At 33.7% G+C, this 20,239-nt stretch overlaps 3 protein-coding genes across 5 annotated transcripts; 1 reads left to right on the top strand and 2 right to left on the bottom strand.

The window, feature by feature from the left end:
* Positions 1-143: 143 nt before the first annotated feature.
* LOC109174355 (psbP domain-containing protein 5, chloroplastic) lies at positions 144-5,734 on the bottom strand. The gene is made up of 11 exons (XM_019323597.1): positions 5,585-5,734; positions 5,336-5,493; positions 3,750-3,858; positions 3,129-3,178; positions 2,938-3,005; positions 2,760-2,855; positions 1,853-1,912; positions 1,673-1,732; positions 1,533-1,587; positions 1,342-1,391; positions 144-676 (listed from the first exon to the last, which is right to left on the bottom strand). Exons 1-11 carry the CDS (start codon positions 5,656-5,658, stop codon positions 578-580), a joined length of 879 nt encoding a protein of 292 aa, XP_019179142.1. The 5' UTR covers positions 5,659-5,734; the 3' UTR covers positions 144-577.
* A 2,705-nt stretch (positions 5,735-8,439) lies between these two features.
* On the top strand, positions 8,440-13,184 carry LOC109174594 (transmembrane protein 18). 2 transcript variants are annotated; one of them, XR_002053119.1, is made up of 5 exons: positions 8,440-8,684; positions 9,418-9,523; positions 10,922-11,070; positions 11,182-11,330; positions 13,171-13,184. XR_002053119.1 is itself a non-coding variant. In XM_019323831.1 (4 exons), exons 1-4 carry the CDS (start codon positions 8,544-8,546, stop codon positions 11,275-11,277), a joined length of 492 nt encoding a protein of 163 aa, XP_019179376.1. In that variant the 5' UTR covers positions 8,440-8,543; the 3' UTR covers positions 11,278-11,552. The 2 variants fall into 2 exon arrangements, 1 of the variants encoding a protein (XP_019179376.1); XM_019323831.1 differs by lacking the exon at positions 13,171-13,184 and having other exon boundaries at positions 11,182-11,552.
* Positions 12,166-17,439, bottom strand: LOC109174592 (protein CHROMATIN REMODELING 35-like). 2 transcript variants are annotated; one of them, XM_019323829.1, is made up of 8 exons: positions 17,390-17,439; positions 17,076-17,153; positions 15,924-16,456; positions 15,093-15,284; positions 14,626-14,787; positions 12,594-14,359; positions 12,506-12,515; positions 12,166-12,433 (listed from the first exon to the last, which is right to left on the bottom strand). In XM_019323829.1, exons 2-7 carry the CDS (start codon positions 17,146-17,148, stop codon positions 12,512-12,514), a joined length of 2,730 nt encoding a protein of 909 aa, XP_019179374.1. In that variant the 5' UTR covers positions 17,149-17,153; positions 17,390-17,439; the 3' UTR covers positions 12,166-12,433; positions 12,506-12,511. The 2 variants fall into 2 exon arrangements, with proteins under 2 accessions (XP_019179374.1, XP_019179375.1); XM_019323830.1 differs by lacking the exon at positions 17,390-17,439 and adding an exon at positions 17,272-17,355.
* Positions 17,440-20,239: the final 2,800 nt, after the last annotated feature.

Here is a 20,239-nt window from a genome sequence, read left to right as displayed (position 1 = left end):
GTTATGTCAAATATTATATAATTATATTAGTGTTATTGAAAAAAAAAAAAATCAACTATTAATTTAACCGCGAAAATGAGTTCATGTAAGAAGAGCATACAATATTTTCAATCCAATTTGATCGATTTAAAAAGTTTAGAACTATGTATGATAAATTTTTACGACTTACAAAATGAATGTTTAATTGAAGAATACATAGATAGGGAAAAGATAAAGCAGCAACTTGCAAACTACCATGTTGGTGTTCGTAGTGATGATGCTCCTGTATTCATCAAAACCTCAAACTACCCTTACTCTATTCAATTTAAATATCTGAGCCAGATAGACGAAAAAAAATACCTCCCCGAATGGTCTTCACATCCAAGATGTTCCACCATTGCAAGAGTTGCTGCTTTCGTTCTGGTGCATCACTCGGATATACAATAGCAGGAGCCAAGGAAAAAGGAATATATCATAAATCGCATGATCGACCCAAAGTTACATTATATTTGGCAAGTGTAGTTTCCTTTGCTGGCTCCATCTCCGCCATCAACATTTAATTTTGTTCCAAGCAACACTGAGAGAGATCATCTCTTCTTCACCAAAATCTCCAAGGATCCTTGTATGGAGGAACATAGTTTTCTGTAGGAGGGAGAAGCCGGAAAGAAGCCACGCTCTTTTCTAAGAACGGTCCCATCTGCAGCAAACGGTCATGTCAAATTTGGGCAGGATGGCAAACAAATCTTTCCATTTTCTATTTCCCCAGTTTATAGAATGATAGCTCTTGCAATATTTTTAATAGCCATGAGGAACAAGTACTAATAGTCATGAATATCTTAGTACTCGAGTCTCTTGCATAATGCAAGTTTTAGGGAAAGGAGATATCCACAACCCTAAATGATGTATTTGAAACTTTATAAATTTAGGATGCCAAAGTCCAGTGTAGAAATTTGACTATCGAGTTCCTACTAGTTTTTTTTTGTTTTTGTTTTGTTAGAGCACGAGGTGTCCTGAGGAGGCCCTAACTGTAGGAGGCACTTTTAAGCCCGTACCATACTCAAACTAATCCTTGATCGCACTAAGCCAGCCCAATTAAGGGGCAAAGTGCTGGCCATATTGATTTTTCCGTACGAGAGAGGGTTTGAACTCCCGACCTCTTTTTTAAGAAATGAGAGCGCATGGCCACTCACGCCAACCAAGCTGGTTAATCTAGTTCCTATTAATTGTTAATATACAGAGAATGCGCATTTACTTGAGAATGGATTTGTAATCTGAATTCAAGATATAAAAACAAGAAAAGGAAGTTTCATTGGGAAGTTGAGGTTATTAAGCTACTTGACTTGGAGAACACAAAGTACTTACTTGGTCCCATTGCTTGCCAAGTGCTGATGCACTAAGAGTATACAAGTAACCTGAAATGCATCATAAAAAGCATATCCTCAACTGTTATTTAAATACTATACCAATAAGAGAACAAGTACGCTTGACTAAATCAAGACATCCAGATTGAAGCGAAATGATGCTATGGAAAAATGTATCAACTATGGCCTTACCATCTCGTTCAGCTGTTGAAGCAACGTAGTGGCGGAAAAGATTCGACTCTAGAGCCTGGAATCATTCAATATTAAGTACACCAATAATTCGATATTACTCATCATTTTGTCTCATCTTGTTTTAAATCAAGGAAACTCACCGTTTTGGTTGGTGATTTGCGAACAAGGTACTCAAAATACCAATATGCATCACCATCAATCTGGTAGAAGACGGATCCCATAAGCAGATATCAATTAAAATATTAAGCTAAACTCCTAAAGTAGCAATTTGATGCACATTTCCAAGAACAGGAAAAAAAAACAAAAAAAAAAGAACTCACTTTGGAAGAATGTGCATCAAGAAGTGAACTTTCAGCCAACCGTTGAGTTGAGGTTACCCGCTGCAGAAGGTTACATAAAATATTATTTCAAAATATAGTCAGAGAGATCGACCAAACTCTGAAAAGTAAATTCTTTACAGGGAAAGACAAAATTATGCAATAAACATAAACAAAAATTTATGGACAAACCAAGTGTCTATCGGTGTATACAATTAAAATACAAAAATACAAAATAGTGTGCATAACTAACTCACAAACTTACATGGCTATGGTGTATTAAAAAATTCAATATATATATATATATATATATATATATATATATATATATATATATATATATATATATATGCCACTGTTCAAGTTTGTCCACCCCTTCCCATGAGTCCGTGTGGTAAAATTATGTCCATTGATCTTTGCATTATGAATGACTTAGATCTTCACTCTCTTTTTTTTTTTTTTTTTTTTTTTGTTTAGTGAAGTGCACAGTTGCACAGTTGTTGTTAATTGAATTTTGTAGACCATTGATCTCTAGCTTTTTAATGGACCAGATCTGTCTACACAGGCTCATGGGGAAGGATCAAGGATGGACTCATTTGATCATAGTCTATATATATATATATGAAGCATCCACATTACTTGAAGAGAAAAGATAGTTCTCAAGACTCCCTCATTGTAATAGAACGGTTAGCACTTGATTTATTCAGTTTTAGCAATATAAAGAAGTTGTTATGACACTTGAATTTATGCAATCTAGCTTTAAGCCAAAATACATGGAAATATAACATAGGAAATTGCTGGATCTTCAGGAGATAAATATGCGCATGATGCGCACCACATAGCATAAATTTTTTGGCCAGAAAAGTGGCCATGAATCTATGTAGAGAGTAGAGACAAAGGTTCAAATTACCAAAGCAGATTTATCAGCTAAAACAGAGTCAGCGACATCCTTAGCACTCCAGCTACTTTTCTCTGACTTTAGGAATTGTGAATTGAGTGGACCTATCTGAACCAGATAATAATATTCAGTTTAAGTTTCTAAAAAAATTAAAACATGATCAAAAAGATACTCTTCGACTTTGAATTACCGTAACAGAAATAATAAGATTATCAATGATGTCAACTCTTTCAGACACAATGCGGAGGCGTGCATCAGCTGCATGATATACCAACTAATATAAGAAAGTATTACTAGAAGACTAGCTCATATTAAATTCACCCAGAGTTACAATGTCGAAATTCTCGATCAAGAGAAAATGAAGGATATGGGGGAACTTACGTGACAGTGGTGCAGCCGATGAATAACGCTCTGGTTTTCTGGATTCAACCCTTCAAAGAGAAGAAACAAGTGAGGTTCCTAAAACTTAAGGATCCAGGATACAAGAAACGAGACCCTTTGCATCACACAACAAGATAATAAAACAAAATAGTATTTGCATCAAAGTAAGTGAAATGAAAAGAATGAGTATAATAATACCAATGGTTAAATCACATATGAAATTATGCAAATAGGAAAGTTGCTTTAATGAAAATTCCTTCGACTTAATGAAGGTTGTTTCGACTTTTAGGATGACAGAAAGTAATATTCATATAGGTAATAGGTTAGCTGACAAGATGACAAGAATCAGAATTGTAAAAAAGCTGAACTTTCTTTAGCTTAAACCAGTTTGGTTGGCATGAGTGGCCGTGCACTCTTGTCCCTTAAGAGAGGTCGGGAGTTCGAACCCCCTCTCGTATGGAAAAAACCAATCTGGCCAGCACTTTGCCCCTTAATTGGGCCGGCCCGGTGCGAATGGGGACTAGTCTGAGTATGGTAAGGGCTTAAAGGTGCCTCCTACAGTTAGGGCCTGTGGTCTGACCAAAAAAAAATATTATATCAGCTTAATTCAATAGTGCTTACCATTTGAAGACAAATCCTTTGGAAGGAAGCTCTGTGGGGTATATATAGGAATAAGAATTAGTATTATCAACAAATGAGGCCATTTTCACATCTTCTTCAGCACTTGAGCCTGCAAGTATTTAGAGCATTGTCTCTAAGAAAAACTAACAATATCTAATTCAAGATGATCTCTCTGAATATGGTGTTCTAGTTCAATATTATATTCATGATAATATCCTACACTTATGACTTACCTATGTGCAATACGAATATAGCACTGTAATGCATTCTGAAGATGATGATAAAAAAGAAAACAGACCTATCATGCTAATCAATAGTTGAATTTTGGAATTTGGAGAATCCCTGTTCAATTGTATACGCTTTCATGTATTTTATGTTAAACACCATTCAGAAAACTACACGTCACTTCTATAGCTAAAGAAGCTCAGAAGAAAAGCGCCTAATTATACTAGTGTAAACTTCCCACAATTCATTGAAAGAATGGAACTTTTCTATTCAATGATTCATTTTGACTTGTTCACGTGCGTTTAGCTAGAGTTGCTAAACTTGGGGAAAGAAAGGAGATATAACAGTGTAGTAAAACCTATGAAATCCAACTCCAAAGTGAGGAAAGAAAAAGGAAACATAACCCAGACCATTAGGCAAACTCTCTAAGGATTTTGCAGCCAAATTTAGCCTTGAAAAGCACTATTATGTCTTGTACGGGAAAAAAGGGAATAATCAAAAGGTGTGTTTGGTTCATGAGGTCAGACACAAGGAATGGGAACAAAAGGCATACACATTGTTTGTTAGATAACTTTTTAAAACATAAATATAGGATTTGATTACCCCTATAATTACAAAACCCGTTACCTAATTTAGATCAAGTATCATTCCATTAATTCAACCTTATCCCTCCTCATTTCATTGCCTCCTCATTTCGTTGCCTCCTCACTCATGACTCATCTCTCCTCACTTAATCGACTTCCTCACTGCATTGCCTACTCACTCCATCGCCACTCTTAAAATCAATTGTCTTGATTTGTTGTTTTTGTATTTTTAAAACTTTTATTCCGATTATAGGATCATGCATAACCAAACATCAATATTGGTAATCATTCCAATTCCACCCTACTACCAAACAATTCAAAATACTTTCACCAAAACCCATTCCAATTACCAAGTATTTGATTCCCATTCCGATTCCCATGTTCGAACCAAACAAACCCTAACCCTCTTGTATGCTAAACCTCTCATTGTAAATATCATTTTGTCAATTTAGGATCTTTTCTTAGTCTAATCAAAATTCAACTTCTTTGGCCTATCAATTTCAAACTTCAACATCCATTCCTTTCTCACTATTTCTTAAACATTCCTACCTTTCAATCCAGACCTTGTTAACCAATCAGAAAGCACAGAACTGCACTAAAAATGCTTAACATTTTAAAAATTTAAACAAAAAGGAGTCCATTCTTGAACATTGAAAATGCAAAACAGATCAGTGTGTACATACTACTTAAATAAAGGAATAAAATTACGCTCAGCAAAAGCACAGCAGTGAGAAAATGGAAACGATGACAGAAGAATTATTAAATTTGCTGGCTTACTTAAAGATGGGAAAACCAGTGAAAGTGAAGATAAGCCAGTGAACACCAAATCCCTTCTTGAAACCCCATTGTGCTGAGTGGGTTCTCTGCCATTGGTCGAAAACGCCATGATTTTCTCCCATTTTCTTTTCTTTGGCGTGGCCAGTGAGCTCTGGTTTCTGGAAGAAAAACAATAAAACATCAGACTATATGTGTAGAGGAGTGTATATATGCATGTATATATGCGCTCCATAGAGAGAGAGGGAGTACTTTAAGATGGGGAAAGAATGATTGGAAGATGTAGGGAGGGGAGGAGAGGAGAGAAGAAGTATTCTGGCAGCCATGCTTCTTCTTCAGTTCTTCCTTTTTATCTCAAACTTGTCAGTGTCTCAGAGATATAGTCGGGCGGGTTTGGACTTTGGATAGACCCGCCTTCAATTTTATCATCTAAATTCTGACTACTCACACATCTACGTACTATTTATAAAAATAAAACTTTTTTGTTAAATTGTTGATGCAATATATTTTAATTGATTAAAAAAACTAAATCATAGTTTTTTACTTTTTATTTATTTTTATTTTAATAAAATTAGGATATATAGTAGGAATTTTACATTTTTAGAACACCTTTAACATTTTCTAATTCCAAATGTTTTTAATAGGAGTGTTCATTTGATTAATTTGATTAGTCAAAAGTTAAATTAGTCACTTTTGAATTAACCCATTTTAATTTTGGTGAAACCTTAAACCAAATTAAAATATTATTAATCAATTTTATTTTAGTTTATTCAGTTAACCAACCGAATTAACAAAAATTTTATTTTATATAGTTATTTAATGTATGTATGAGAGAGAAAGAGAGATAAGGTGAGAACTATGTCCCAACTCCCAAATGAGAACCTGTGGATAGATTTAAATCATTATATAGTTGATCTAACGATTAAAAATAAATAGAATTTTGTAATATTTATAAACATGACCCCGCTCATAGATTTTGGATTGAAGAACTCACTACAACAATATCAACGTAGAATGGATAAAGTTTTCATAGATTTAAATGAATTTTGCATAGTTTATGTAGATGATATATTGATATTCAGTGATAATTTGGAGCAACATATTAAAAGTTTATATATATTTATAGGAACAGTTAGAAAACATGGTATATTATTATGTGAGAAAAAATCTAAAATATTTAATAAAGAGACTGAGTATTTAGGATATATAATGAATGAACAAGGATTACAATTACAAGAACATATTGTTACTAAGGTAACAAAAAAAAAAAAGTTTTAAAGAAAAACTGACTCTATTACAATGTAGTATTTGTTCATAACTACTTTTTCAACTTAGGAGCGTTATATTGTGTATGGTGCACACGGTTGCAAAAACAACGTCATTTTGACGTTCAACTTAAAAAAAATAAAAGAAACTCAGAATTGCATAACTACACATCCATAACTTCATAATTATACATCCAGAATTGCATAACTACACATCCATAACTTCATAACTAAAAATCCATAATTGCATAACTACGCATCCATAACTTCATAACTATACATTCAGAATTGCATAACTATACATCCATAACTTCATAACTATAAATCCAGAATTGCATAATTACACATCCATAACTTCATAACTATAAATCCAGAATTGCATAACTACACATCTATAACTTCAATACTATACATTCAGAATCGCATGCATAACAACACATCCATAACTTCATAACTATACATTCAGAATTGCATACATAATTACACATCCATAACTTCATAACTATTGAACTTTACTCAAAAGTACAATTAGGCCCTTAAACTTTATAAAAAAAAAAAAGTGCAATCAAACACTTGAATTTGTCATTTTGGTGCGTCTAAACCCAGTAGCTGGTTATTCACAGTGAATAACCGGTCATTTAAGATTCCAGTGACATTTCGGCGAATAAAAATTCCGACGACCATAAAAATAAAACAAATTTTAAAAAATTTTAAAAAACAGGTGGCCATCTCAACTAGAGAAGACAACCGACTGGTCATCTTATCAGGTCGTCTTCTCAATTGGAGAAGACGAGTTCGGTCGTCTTCTCTAGTAAAAAGGTCACCGGAAATTGCATTTTTTTAACGATGGTGAACAGTGGTTAGCGGCGGTCAACGTCCATAATTTTATCGGTAATATGGTGGTTATCAATAAATTAGACTTATTTGACTCATTTTGACAAATTTGAGTGTTTTTTTTTTTTTTTGGAAGATACAAGTCTCAGTATTTAACTACACCTTTTTAAAGTTCAAGAGTCTAATTACACTTTTGAGTAAAGTTCAAGGGCAAATTATACTGTGAACCACGGTCCACAATGTATTGTTGTCCAGGCATCAAAATGGTGTCTTTTCTTTTAATGAAAAGAAACGGCACTTGTTCCGCGCCGTCCGCAAAAAGTAACTTTGATTGTATTACATATTCAGTTTCATTTTGTATACATTGCAGTTTCATTTCAATACAACTACAGTTTCATTCGATATTATACGCTCAAATATGTGAAACTGCTATTCAGTTTTATTTTATATACACTATAGTTTCATTACAATACAACTACATTATCATTTCGATATAACTACACTTTCATTGCACAATATGCACTCAAATATGTGAAATGTTATTCAGTTTCATTTTATATATACACTACAATTTCATTTCAAAACAACTACAGTATCATTTTGATATAACTACAGTTTCGCTGGGCAATATACACTCAAATATGTGAAATTGTCATTCAGTTTTATTTTGTATACACTGCAGTTTCATTTCAACACAACTACAATTTCATTTTAATTCAATTGCAGTTTTATTCGATAATATAAGTATAATACGTGATGCAGTGTCAGTTTAGATACACTGTAGTTTCATTTGATAATAAACAGACCAAAAATATACTCTTCGTTAAGCTGTAACGGCTGCCGTTTCTTTACTCAATTAAAGAAACGACGCCTTTTATGGACCCCGTCCACAATATAATTGCTGAAGTTCAAGAGTCCCCTTTTCCCTTTTATTTATTTTTTTTTTTTTAAAAAAAGAGCTAGTCCCTTTTATTTATTTAAAGTGCCCAAAAGTCCAAAACGCAAATAACCGAAAAATATAAGAGCAGTAGTTCCTTCTGGAAGTAGTGCAGAAAGAAGGAAAAACCAAAAACCCTTTACCTCTCATACTTGAATCAGATCAAGAAAACGCCATGGATGAGCTAACCTCTGCCCTCAATGCCCACATGGACCAAATGGCGGATCTCGTTGAGAAAATGTCTGCCGAGCTTCGCTCCGGACTCAAACCCGCCTACGACAATTTCATCGGCTTTTTCCACGCCATTGACTGGACGGTATTGCTACTTCAACTTGTATTTTTTTTAATTCCATTTTCTTAACCAAAATGCAGTTGTATTCTGATGTATTTGCGCAGGCATCTGATCTTTAGTTTGAATACTTAACTGCTAGCACTTCTCCATTCGAACTCTGTCACATTTTAGCTATTATGTTAATTCTTGTTGCTAGGAGACCTATTTAGAAGTTTCAGTTTGGGTAATATAAATAATTAGTCTTAATCTAACATTTGAGATCAGTTTACTCCAATTTTCATATTCCCCTTAAAGATCATGTGGTCAAGTGTGACAATTGCTCTTATAAACAACCTCTGTTTGTCCTTTTCAGAATTTCTTGTTTGCTGGTTTGTATCCTATTTGGAGGAAAAAGTTGAAGTGGATCTTTGTTCTGTAACTAACTAGTAGTAGTAGATAGACTTGGAGTTGTTTTACAAAGTTGAGAAATGCTAGAAGTTCCTGACATTAAAGAAGAGCCAATGTTATTTTATCTGATTTGTGGGTGATTTATTTTTTCCTTTGAATTGCATTTTGATTTTTGTATGACCTGAAAGATTTATGTTACAAACCTGCACTAGCATTTCTTGTCCTAGAGCTGTTCTTTTAATTATCTTATTTTTGTTTGTGTTTAAAATTTTTGACATGTTAAGAAGTTAACTTTGCATCTTTCACCTTTTCTCTCTCTCTTTCTCTCTTTCTTATCCTTATGATTTTTTTTTTACACTTTCATGCACAGGAACCTTGGTTGGTAGGGTTAATTTCCTTCCATGTTGTATTGCTGCTACTAGCAGTCTTCTTGAGAAAGAACATCAATTCTCAGATGTTCTTATTCCTTCTTGCATGTAAGTTGGCTCTCTTTTAAAGAATTTCACCTTCAATTCCTAAAATTTTAGTTTGAAGTTACAAATTTGAATTTTTATATGATTAGGCTTTATGGTGCCAAATTGCCCATGGTTAATGTTTCTTATAGACGGATACCTGAGATTTTTGGCCCCTTAACACTTAGTAAATTCTTTTTAAACTGCATTTGATTTAAAATAGAAATGGTTCGATTGGTAAAACATTCAGGGTAACTGAATTGTATCAAGTAACAAGGAGGAAATGTTCTGTACATGATATCATTCTGAAGGGCAAGAGCAGCCATATGGGGAAGGGATATTATCATGTACTTAATGTCCTTTTACCAGTTTTACTAGCATTGAATGGTAGGTAATATGCAGCATCAGTTCTTCTGCATGCTTAGATAGTTTATAGTTATAGTGCAATTTATATTGGTTTCAATTGTAGAGCCAGTATTCTTTTTTGGATTGAGAGTGCTCAGTGAGAGCAACGTTAGAGAGTAAATTTCACAAGCCAGTAAGAGACTTAAGGACAAATTTATACCTCGTTTGCCCAAAATGATCCGAGAACACAATTTTATTGAATTTGTCTATAGGGCTTTAAACTTGTAATAATTGTATGTTATGTGCTGTATTGTTCAATTATTTACTTAGTTTTAGTTGAATGGTATTACTCTCCATGCCTAGTTGGTGCAGCCTTATCTCTACAAAATTGAAACTTTTTTCTTGATTTAGCTACAATTTTGAATTAAGTGGTTGGATTTGAATAAGTAGTTGATTGGAGTTATTTGTGTGTGTGTGTGTGTGTGTGTGTTTTTTTTTTTTTTTTTTTTCGAGTTGCAGTAGCCTTTATCTCTGTGTGGAAAAAGAATTAGAAGTACATGACAAATAAACTAGTCCTAATCCAAAATCAAATCATCATATTGTTAATGGTAAAATGTGCATACCTAGGTATTGAAGGTACTTGTCTTTTTATTATCTGTATCTCCTAAGAGCATCATTATCAGTTGGGAAGAATGTGGGGAGAATGCAAGAGTGATTAGGAAAGAGAATGTGGGAGGGGGCAGGAAAAAAAAAAACCAAAACCAAAAAAAAAAAAGTATGTCACGGCGCGCCTGACGCGCACAGCTTGTGGTCCCTTCTTTTTTCTTTTTTCCCATTCTTCCCACCCCTTGCAGGCCAATTCTTCCCTTCATTCTTTCTTCCCCACACTAATTATTAACCCCACCCAAGAGAAAGCATCTTACATTATCCCCCAATTCTCCCCTTATTGTGGATGCTCTAAGGTGTTGGTCCAAGAACTTCATTTACTTGTATATATAATTATATATAGTGTTATGCATCACTTCCTCTGCACATTTTTTTTTCCTGGAAAATCACTAAAACAGGGATGTTATGCAGTAGGAGGAGTTTACTTTGCAGAGAATCTTAACAAAATATTGGCTGCCAATTGGAAAAGCTTTGCACGGCAGAATTATTTTGACGCACATGGCCTCTTTCTTTCAGTGCTCTGGTCTGGACCTCTTTTGGTCATTTCAATCATAATCTTGGTAACTATTATCTGTCACTGCATTCTCTCTTGACCGATCGTTCGTTCGTTCTTCTGCTTTATTCTTCATCTCATTCCGTCATACCCATTAATCTGTGTCTTCTCTTCGCAGGTGAATACGCTATTTTCCATGTGCTACTTGATCGTTAGGTGGAAAAAGGCCGAGCTTAGACACCGTGCAAGACTAGCTCGTAACAAGGAGGACTGAGACAACTCATTTGATATTGTATTTTATGATAGTTCACTCATCTTTTCCATATTGTAATTGCCTTTTTGGTTATAACTATCAGCATATTCTTCAAAGACATGGAAAAATGAAAAGAATTGTATTGAGTAGCTTAGTGTATACTTTTACGGTATGCTGATAGCTTCAATTGTGAGGGAAAAAGATATGTTTGGTCAACCAGAGAGCTTTTTGCTAAAGTTGTCATCTGCTTGTAGTCTGATTTTGATTCAATAGATGAACTATTAGACAAGGGGTAATATAGTTGCAGCATTAATTTTTTTTTTTTTTCTTTTAAAAGTACTCAAATTCACAATTGTATTCCAACGACGAAATAATTATGTTACATTAATGTGACGTTTGGTTTGGTTCGGGAAATATACTGAGAATGAGATGTCATTCTGTAGAATAAGCCTATTTGGTACAATATGGCAAATTATGGTCCACACAGTGTTATGTGGATCATAACAAAAAGTACATTTTTAATATACTAAATGTACATTTTCATGTACTGAATGTACATTATACAAAATAATATACTTTTAGTACTCAAATAATGTACATTCTCTGAATACAATATACATTTTTAATGTATTAAATGTACATTATTTTTGTACTGTATGTACGTTATTTTATTATATATAAAACATGGTTCACACAACTTGTATGGACCATGGTCCACACAATAATAATTGGTTGAATTTTTAACACAAGAAATAGAATTTCACCCTATTCCCTTCGAATACAGATTACAGATTGGCATAACAAAAGCTCCAGAAACTCCTGAGGTCAAAGAACTATAACATTATGAACAAGAGTGAGTTCAATTTGGCACTTTTGCCATATCAAAACTTGTAATTACCTGGAAAAAAATCATACTTAAATGCATAGATATAGCATACCTAATCACTTTGGGTAATCTCAAAGTACAGCAGCATTAAAGAAAAGTAGAATTGAAGCAAGGGTAGTTTGGGGTCAAGAAAAAAAAGATCACTAAAATCCAGATACATGAACTGATGAACCTAGGATCCAGTCTTCTACATAGATCACAAATGTTAAGATAATCAAACTACAACCAACCTAAGATCAGTAAAGTGAGTGCATATAATACACATCGCCCCAACCCTACTTTCAACTCCAAGCCTTGAACCAACATTACTGAGTCGAGTTTCTTCCTAGGAGGATAAAGCCACAGTCAACATTACTGGTTTGTTAGGTTTTACCTGGTAATAGAAACAAATAGCGAGTCAATAGAATGTCAAAAAATCGTAGTGAGTCAACCAGAATTCATTATCACTTACCTCTTGTAAAGAGCAATGATGTCATCAGAAAACCTTGATGTTTCCAGAAATTCATCACCACATTGTTTCGGATCCATCTTCTCCATTTCATAATCCTCAAGACCAAAATATTGATTCCACTCGAACCACATCTTTGATATAGATTCCTTTCTGAAACAGGTTGTATGGTCTTCCTCTTCTGGTGTACTAGACGCCACCAATCTGTAGGTGTATACTTTCTTCTCCTGACCAGGCCGGAATGCACGTCCTATTGCTTGGCGAGTTACCGAAGGGTTCAAGTGTACATCCAATATGATAATACGGGATGCCCCCACAAGTGATATTCCCTCACCACAGGCTTTGATGGAACCGAAGAAAACACGTGCATCTGCTGATGTGTTGAACCGCTCCATTGAAGCTTCCCTCACTTCATTATCCGAATCTCCGGTAATCATGAAAATTTCCTTTCCAATACAATAACCCTTAAACTTTATGGTCAATCTCTCCAGGAACTTCAAAGGCAATAGGTACTGACTAAATACAAGGAGTTTTTCCTTGTGTGATTCGCACAATGCCAGAAGATTTAGAAAGAACTTAGCTTTCACTCCCTCTCGTACCTCCAAATTATCTATAATCATATCAATTTTTTCTTCATCAATCCTTTCTTTAACGGAGTGTTTTGAGAGACTCTTCAACTGGGGGTGCACATATAATGCACTTCCTTCAGCACTTATTTTGAATTTTCTTCGCAGGTTCTTTAACCCAGCAACTTCAACTTTCTGTTTCGGATGAAGCTTTAGGATGACTGTGAAATCCACGAGTCCTGGAAGTTCTTCCAGAAAGTCTCCCTTGTAATAGTGAAGAACTTTCCTTGTCATCTCCCTCAGATCTTGTATAACTGTAGCCTTCCTTGTTACATTCTCATCTTTCAGGAGTGTGTGCTCCACTAACTCGAAGAATTCATTATCTGAACCTTTCTTTATTAGGTTCCTTTTGCTTGAAATTGCTGCTCTGCTCAATATCCGTCTCTTGATTGCTTTAGAATCTTCCAACTTCAGAAACTTTGGACGAACAAGGTTCAAAATATTAAACACCTCTTTAACATGATTTTGGTAAAGAGTGCCAGACAGCACAACCTTACGAGGTGTCTGCACCTTTTCCAATGAAGTCAAAACATCAGTATCCTGGTTCCTTGGGGTATGACCCTCATCCAAAATGAGAATTGATGGAACCGTCAACAAAATCTCCTGGCAAGCAACAGCAGCTCTACTTGCTTCATTGTCACACACTATTACTGAGAACTGTTTGTAGCCTAGAAACAGAATACTCCTTTCCCCAGCCCATTGCTTTAGAACTTCAAATTGTTGGGCTCGATTATCTGCTTTTACAGAGTAAAAATCATAAAGAGGAATATCTTCCACTTGCCACCTAAGAAATTCTTTCTTCCATGTGGCCAGGATTCCTCTTGGTAGCACAACCAAAGGCCTAGCAAATGGATACTTAGCCATGAAACTTTGAAGGAAGCTTATGATCATAAAGGTCTTCCCTGATCCAGGAGCATGGGCCATTATACAACCCCCTGGGTTATCCGTCACCAAGTTGTTTAGCAAAAAATTGAATCCCTCAACTTGGTGGGGTTTCATCTGCTTTTTGTGCCTTGGATGAGCAGAAATTTCAGCTATTTCAAATTCATGCGACGATTTGTTGGGCTCAAACGAAGTTTCACTTGGCCCTGAATCCTTGGTTGTTCGACCTTCGTATCGATATGTTCTTGCATTCTTTGCACTCTAAATGAAGACAAAAAGCACTTCAATTAAAGAAATCTAAGTTCTAAAAGGGAAACAAATCTATAAAATTTAATCCTCCATTACTTACACCAAATGATTAAATTGAGTAAATTTTACATAGTCGTTGGACCATTTTGGGTGAATTGATAGTCGAGTGCCAATTTGAGAATTATGGCATATCGATGAAACATTTTGGGTATTATCGCAGCAAAATATATGGAAAAAGGCCCAAAATGAAAGGATAGATGGATTAGATAAGACCACACCTTTGAATACTGGTAGTCGATGATGTTTTCAATGCTTTTGTTTATAACTCCACAAATGCGACATACAGAGCCAATATCTTCTTTCAAGATGAAAGAATGCTCACACTCTTCATCTTCATCTTCAGCTTTGTCCTTGTTAGAAGAAGCATCCGCAGTAACATCCTATTTGACATTAGGAAACTTCAATCTAACAGCACAGGAATAAACCAGTGTATAAGTTTATTCTAGCATGCAACACAAACACACAAAAGGGAATGTAAAGTAAGACACAAAAATACAAGATAGAGAAATGAAAAGGTCATCATGAGAAATGCATGTGATATACAATTATATTGAAGTACTGTGCCTAAAAATCTCAAATCAAGAACTACTCAAAAGATAATAAATGCAGATTATAGGGGAAAAAGAAAAAAAAAAAAAAAAGAAGACTTTCAGGTGTAGTTGAGTAAAGAATCAAACAAATGTACCTTCGAGCATTCTATAGCAAATGACATCTCATTCCATATATCATCCAAGCCATCAAAATTAGCATCATTTCCATCTTCTGTTTCTGAATCATCCTCCACACCAACATACACACCTTTGTCTTTAATTTTTTCAGTTTCCAAAGCAAGATTTGCACTTCCTCTAGGTGATTTGGTTCCAGGTGAATCCTGCACCTACATCAGGTAATTATAGCAAACACATAAGAAGAGAACATACACATGTATTCACATCATACGGAAAAATCCATTATATTGGATAATCCAAAATAAATAAAATTGATGCAAGAGCCTTTGCACTCTAAATCTGAACTTTTGACTTGTCTTTAAGAATGAATGGCAGAAATATTTTTGCATTACAGTATATCCCATGGAAAAGAAAATATCTCAACACAACAATGTTAAGTCAAAGATGGAGCATGTATACCGTAAACGTGAAGTGGAAATACATGCATGATGCATCAATTAGAGCTTCCATGTAAATAAGTAAATTACATAATGCAAGTTAACTATAAAAAGTAGCTTGATTTCCTCCTTAAGAATGGAACCAAATATCATGTCAAGTTAGAGGTTACTTGTATTTTGAGAAGCATTACTGATTAAGCTTTAGATCCACACTCCACATTGGTAGCTGCTACTTTTAAAAGTGAAAGTTTAGTTTGGGGAATGCAATCACATATCTTAATGAGCCACTATTCTCATATGCTTATATTCTTGCCAAAAATAAAATACAAACGATTAAAAGGGGTTACAGCTTTGTTCTGTTATCCGCTACAAGAAGTCTTGCATAGATTAACATATATTGAATATACTTACCAAATGCTCTTTCATATAGGAGCCTCCGACAGTATTAATGGTGGGGATTCCCTGGAATGTACAATTGGGCTTTTTGTTGTCTTCATCATCTGAATCAAGGATAACAAGAGGGCCGGCTGAAGGGACAAGCTGTGCAGGAGGAACAAAGCGAGCAACTGGAACACTTCTCACAACACGCTCATCCTCCAAATCAATTACACTAGTAGCAATTTGGTCTCCCTTATTCTCTGCGGTGTGATTATTTTCCAACTCTAAAAATTTATAGGGAAGTGTAGGATCCCTAGCATAGCATGAATGTATGTAACGCCTGCTTTGAGCCATAAGCTCCTCAATTTCTTTTGTCGCACTCCCATACTTTCCACATTCCAAACTTTCCCATAAATTGGACATAGAATAGGGATCAGAATAGTCCAAAATTCCTGAAGAGCGTTTTAGGAGTCTCTCTTCAAATTCCTCGCGCCAGCATAAAGAAGATATTTTGTTAACCGGAACTTCACTGGTTCTCATCCTTTTCCTTCCCTTGGGAAAAGAATCTGTTTCAAAAATGAAATAATAAATGTCTAATGAGATTTGGGAGTAAAATAAAAATTTACACTCTATTTGAGAAAGCATTCACTCTTCAACTGTATTGCACTATCCAAGTTTTTACCAAACAAATGTAGCAGACTAAAGCAACCACTATCAGATTCAATGTGAAACCATCATTCATCCCCCATGTGTTAATACATAGTGATTAGTAGCAAAATCAGAAAAAGAAACGACATCTAATTAAGTAGAAGACAGAGAGGATCACACTAAAAAACATACAATCATTGACTCAACTGTTTCAGAAAGTTTAAAGAACTGCAGATACACAAATACCAGAAGAGGCAAGTTTTTTTCTTTTTTTTCTTTTTTTTCTTTTTAATAATAACAATAATAAGCAATCGCCATTAACATTTGAACAAAGATTACTTCCTAATGATTTTCATTTGTTTTACGGATTCAAAAGTTCTGCCCCAAACAAACAGAATTAATGAACTCAAAAAAAAAAAAAAAAAAAAAAAATCCCAATTAACATTGCAGTGAAATTTCTTCAAAACATAAACAAATACCTAAATAAAAAATTCGAGAATGAGGGCTAGTATTTAAAATAACAAAACGAAGACATACCCACTGCCGGAAACATTGTTGCAATCGGGGTAGGATAAATGCTCCCGAAGCCTTCCGAACCTGAAGCTCCCATGATCACTAAAATTTCACCGGAAAGTTAATGCGATTAATGAAATTGGGGTTAAGAACATCTACACACTTCTTTCGGCAATATCATAACTTTGAAACAACAATTAAGATCACGAAAGGTATTTACACAATTGTTACGGAGTAATAAAAACCCTAAGTTCCAGAAATGAAATTAGGAAATAGTTTCTGAAGTGGAGTAAGAGACTGAGAAAAGAGGAAAATAAACAATTTGACTGGACAATTACCTGTATGGCAACTTGGCAACGTGCACTCATCCACATCTTTTACGCCAAAAACTCGTGTTAGGCAAGTTGGATTTAGATAAAAATTTAATAATAATTAAGAATTTATATATATATATTTTGTTACTAAGGAAAAGGAATACCTAAATATACAAACTACTACGTTTCTACCGTGACTTTGGCTCTGTTTGGTAAAATAGCTGATAGTTGATAGCTGTTTGCTGTTAGCTGATTGTGTTAATTAAATGGTATAAATAGTTGATAACATTAGATGATTGTAGAAAAGTGTTTGGTAAATTAGTTGTTAGCTGATAGCTGTTTGGTATAATTTCTTTTCTCAAAAAGCTAATTGAAAAAGTTGCTTGGAGTAACTTTTTGAATTTTAGCCTTTTGGAGTTGCAAAAAGTTAATTAACCAAATATTTCTATTGATATTTTAACTAAATCAAATAATTAATAGTGGTCAAATAAGCCAAAATTGGCCTATAGGCCAACTTTTTACCAAACAGGGCCTTAGTCTTCGCACCTAGTATTATTGGGCCACAAGATCCTTATATGAGAAAGTATAATGCTTTCCAAAGAAAAAATGTAATATTTCTATATTTTAATATAAAAATATTATATTTTTCCTTATACGTATTATATTTTTTAAGTAATAAATATGTGTCAAAATTACTTATACGAGAAAGTGTAATACTTTTTTTATTAAAAAATGTAATTCTTTTACATTCTCTTTAACCGGACGTTTGGTTGGAAGTGGGGAATTATGTGGGAAAGAAATTGTAATTCTATGGGAGTTGAATTACTGAGAATAAAGTGGGAATTTAAATTCCAGTGTTTGGTTGACAGGAATAGAATTACTGGGAATTTCAATTCCAATGTTTGGTATACATGGGAATTGAAAGGGAATAAGTAGTACAAAGTCAAAAATGTCTATTATTGTTGTTAAACATTAATTTTAGGTTAAAAAAGGAAGGGGTAATTTTGACTCATCACTATCTTTTTTTCTCAGGAACTAAAATCCCGGGGTGTGGGGGGGGGGGGGGGGGGTGCATGGGATGTTAATTCCATGAAAATGGGGGAATTGCAATTCCCTCCAACCAAACTACGGAATTTAATGGCCTTTGGAATTAGGTGGGAATTAAGTGGAAGGGAATTTAAAATCCCTCCAACCAAACGCCCTGTAAAAGTATTATATTTTCTCTTATGAGTAACAAACATTTTATTCTTAGTTAGTATTATATTTGTTCATATAATTATTGCATGTCCATATTGATCCGACCCGATTCGACTCGTTTCGTAGATAATGATCTGGGAGACTATCTCACACCAATCGTTATACCCTGCACCACGGCGCACGTAGCATTGTGCGCCCCGCGCCTCCCAAAACGACGTCGTTTTGGTAAGTTATGTAGGGAGTTGACGCGATTATGTGTATTTGCTTATATATTATGTGTATTTGTTTATATAATTATGTGTATTTGTTTATACAATTATGTATATTTTTTATACAATCATGTACATCTTTTTTATACAATTATGTACATCCGAAACAAGAAATTTATGTGTATTATGTTAAGAGTAGGTGTTTATTATGTTAAAAGTTTATGTATATTATGTATTATGGTAGATTATATGTATTATCTTTAAAAAAAATATGTGTATTTTGTTATACAATTATGTACATTCATTTATACAATTATGTGTATTCTAGTATAAAATTATGTACATTTTTAAACTTGAGATTTTTTTTTAAAGAAAATTAATTGCCAACACAGGGTAGCGAAATTAAAAAAAAAAAAAATCTGAAACAACGTCGTTTTGCATCATGGCGCACAATGCAATGCGCACCCTGGTGCAGGATATAAATTGCCATCTCACACAAGTGTAACCTTTTTTCTATATACTAGTATTTTTTTTATGCGCGATGCGCAAAAAATAGGTACCCAATATTAATACATTATATTAAAATTTTAAATTTATTTAAATTTTAGATATTTAAATTATTCTAAATAATAATAATAATAATAATAATAATAATAATAATAATAATGTAAATCATTTTTATAAATTTGATATTTATATTTTATGTAATAATTAACATATAACTCAAATATATAATGTTTATATATTATTATGGAATAAGGGTCAAATAGGCCATTAAACTGCACACAATAATGCAATTAGGTCACTGGACTTAAAAAATAACAATTAGGCCACTAAACTAACCAATTTTATTCAATTAGTCTAATTTATAGGTTTTATAGGTTAGTAACAGGTCACCCCAAAAATTTAAAATATTTTTTTAAAAATTATTATTTAAAAATAATAAATTAAAAAAAAATAACGTTTCTTCGCTAGACAAAGAAATTTCTTCGTTTCCATGGCCGAAGACGTCTTCGTCTCCATGGCCGGAGACGAAGAAACTCGTCTCCGACGGAGGCGGTTAAACTTTTTTTTTTTTTTTTTTTTTTAAATTTTAAATTTTAAATTATTATTTTGAAATAATAATTAAAAAAAATATTTTAAAATTTGGGTGACCTGTTACCAACTTGTAAAACCTGTAAATTGACTTAATTGCATGAAATCGGTTAGTGTAGGGATCCAATTGTTGTTTTTTTAGGTTCAGTGGCATAATTACATTATTGTGTGCAGTTCGATGGTTTATTTGACCCTTATTCCTATTATTATTATTATTATTATTATTATTATTATTATTATTATTATTATTATTATTATTATTATTATTATTATTATTATTAATGAAGAAGATAAGAAAATATATGGTGAATGCATGTGCATAGTAATAATAGTGGAAAAGATAACGGAAGTTATAACGGTAGGAGTATGTTTG

Source organism: Ipomoea nil, unplaced genomic scaffold (assembly GCF_001879475.1).
Source record: "Ipomoea nil cultivar Tokyo-kokei standard unplaced genomic scaffold, Asagao_1.1 scaffold0642, whole genome shotgun sequence".
Taxonomy (NCBI): Eukaryota; Viridiplantae; Streptophyta; class Magnoliopsida; order Solanales; family Convolvulaceae; genus Ipomoea; species Ipomoea nil.
This window is presented reverse-complemented; position numbering and strand designations above follow the sequence as displayed.

What these genes read in the sequence shown, in the direction of transcription:
- LOC109174355 (XM_019323597.1), bottom strand. Translation starts at nt 5,658, where the DNA reads ATGGCTGCCAGAATACTTCTTCTCTCCTCTCCTCCCCTCCCTACATCT. An exon ending in ATCTTATTATTTCTGTTACG is followed by an intron (nt 2,856 to 2,937) that starts GTAATTCAAAGT and finishes TATCTGGTTCAG; the next exon opens with ATAGGTCCACTCAATTCACA. An exon ending in GCAAATCACCAACCAAAACG is followed by an intron (nt 1,588 to 1,672) that starts GTGAGTTTCCTT and finishes GAATGATTCCAG; the next exon opens with GCTCTAGAGTCGAATCTTTT.
- LOC109174594 (XM_019323831.1), top strand. Translation starts at nt 8,544, where the DNA reads ATGGATGAGCTAACCTCTGCCCTCAATGCCCACATGGACCAAATGGCG. An exon ending in TCCACGCCATTGACTGGACG is followed by an intron (nt 8,685 to 9,417) that starts GTATTGCTACTT and finishes TTTCATGCACAG; the next exon opens with GAACCTTGGTTGGTAGGGTT. An exon ending in GTTCTTATTCCTTCTTGCAT is followed by an intron (nt 9,524 to 10,921) that starts GTAAGTTGGCTC and finishes GATGTTATGCAG; the next exon opens with TAGGAGGAGTTTACTTTGCA.
- LOC109174592 (XM_019323829.1), bottom strand. Translation starts at nt 17,148, where the DNA reads ATGGGAGCTTCAGGTTCGGAAGGCTTCGGGAGCATTTATCCTACCCCG. An exon ending in TTGCTATAGAATGCTCGAAG is followed by an intron (nt 14,788 to 15,092) that starts GTACATTTGTTT and finishes AATGTCAAATAG; the next exon opens with GATGTTACTGCGGATGCTTC. An exon ending in TCGACTACCAGTATTCAAAG is followed by an intron (nt 14,360 to 14,625) that starts GTGTGGTCTTAT and finishes GTCTTCATTTAG; the next exon opens with AGTGCAAAGAATGCAAGAAC.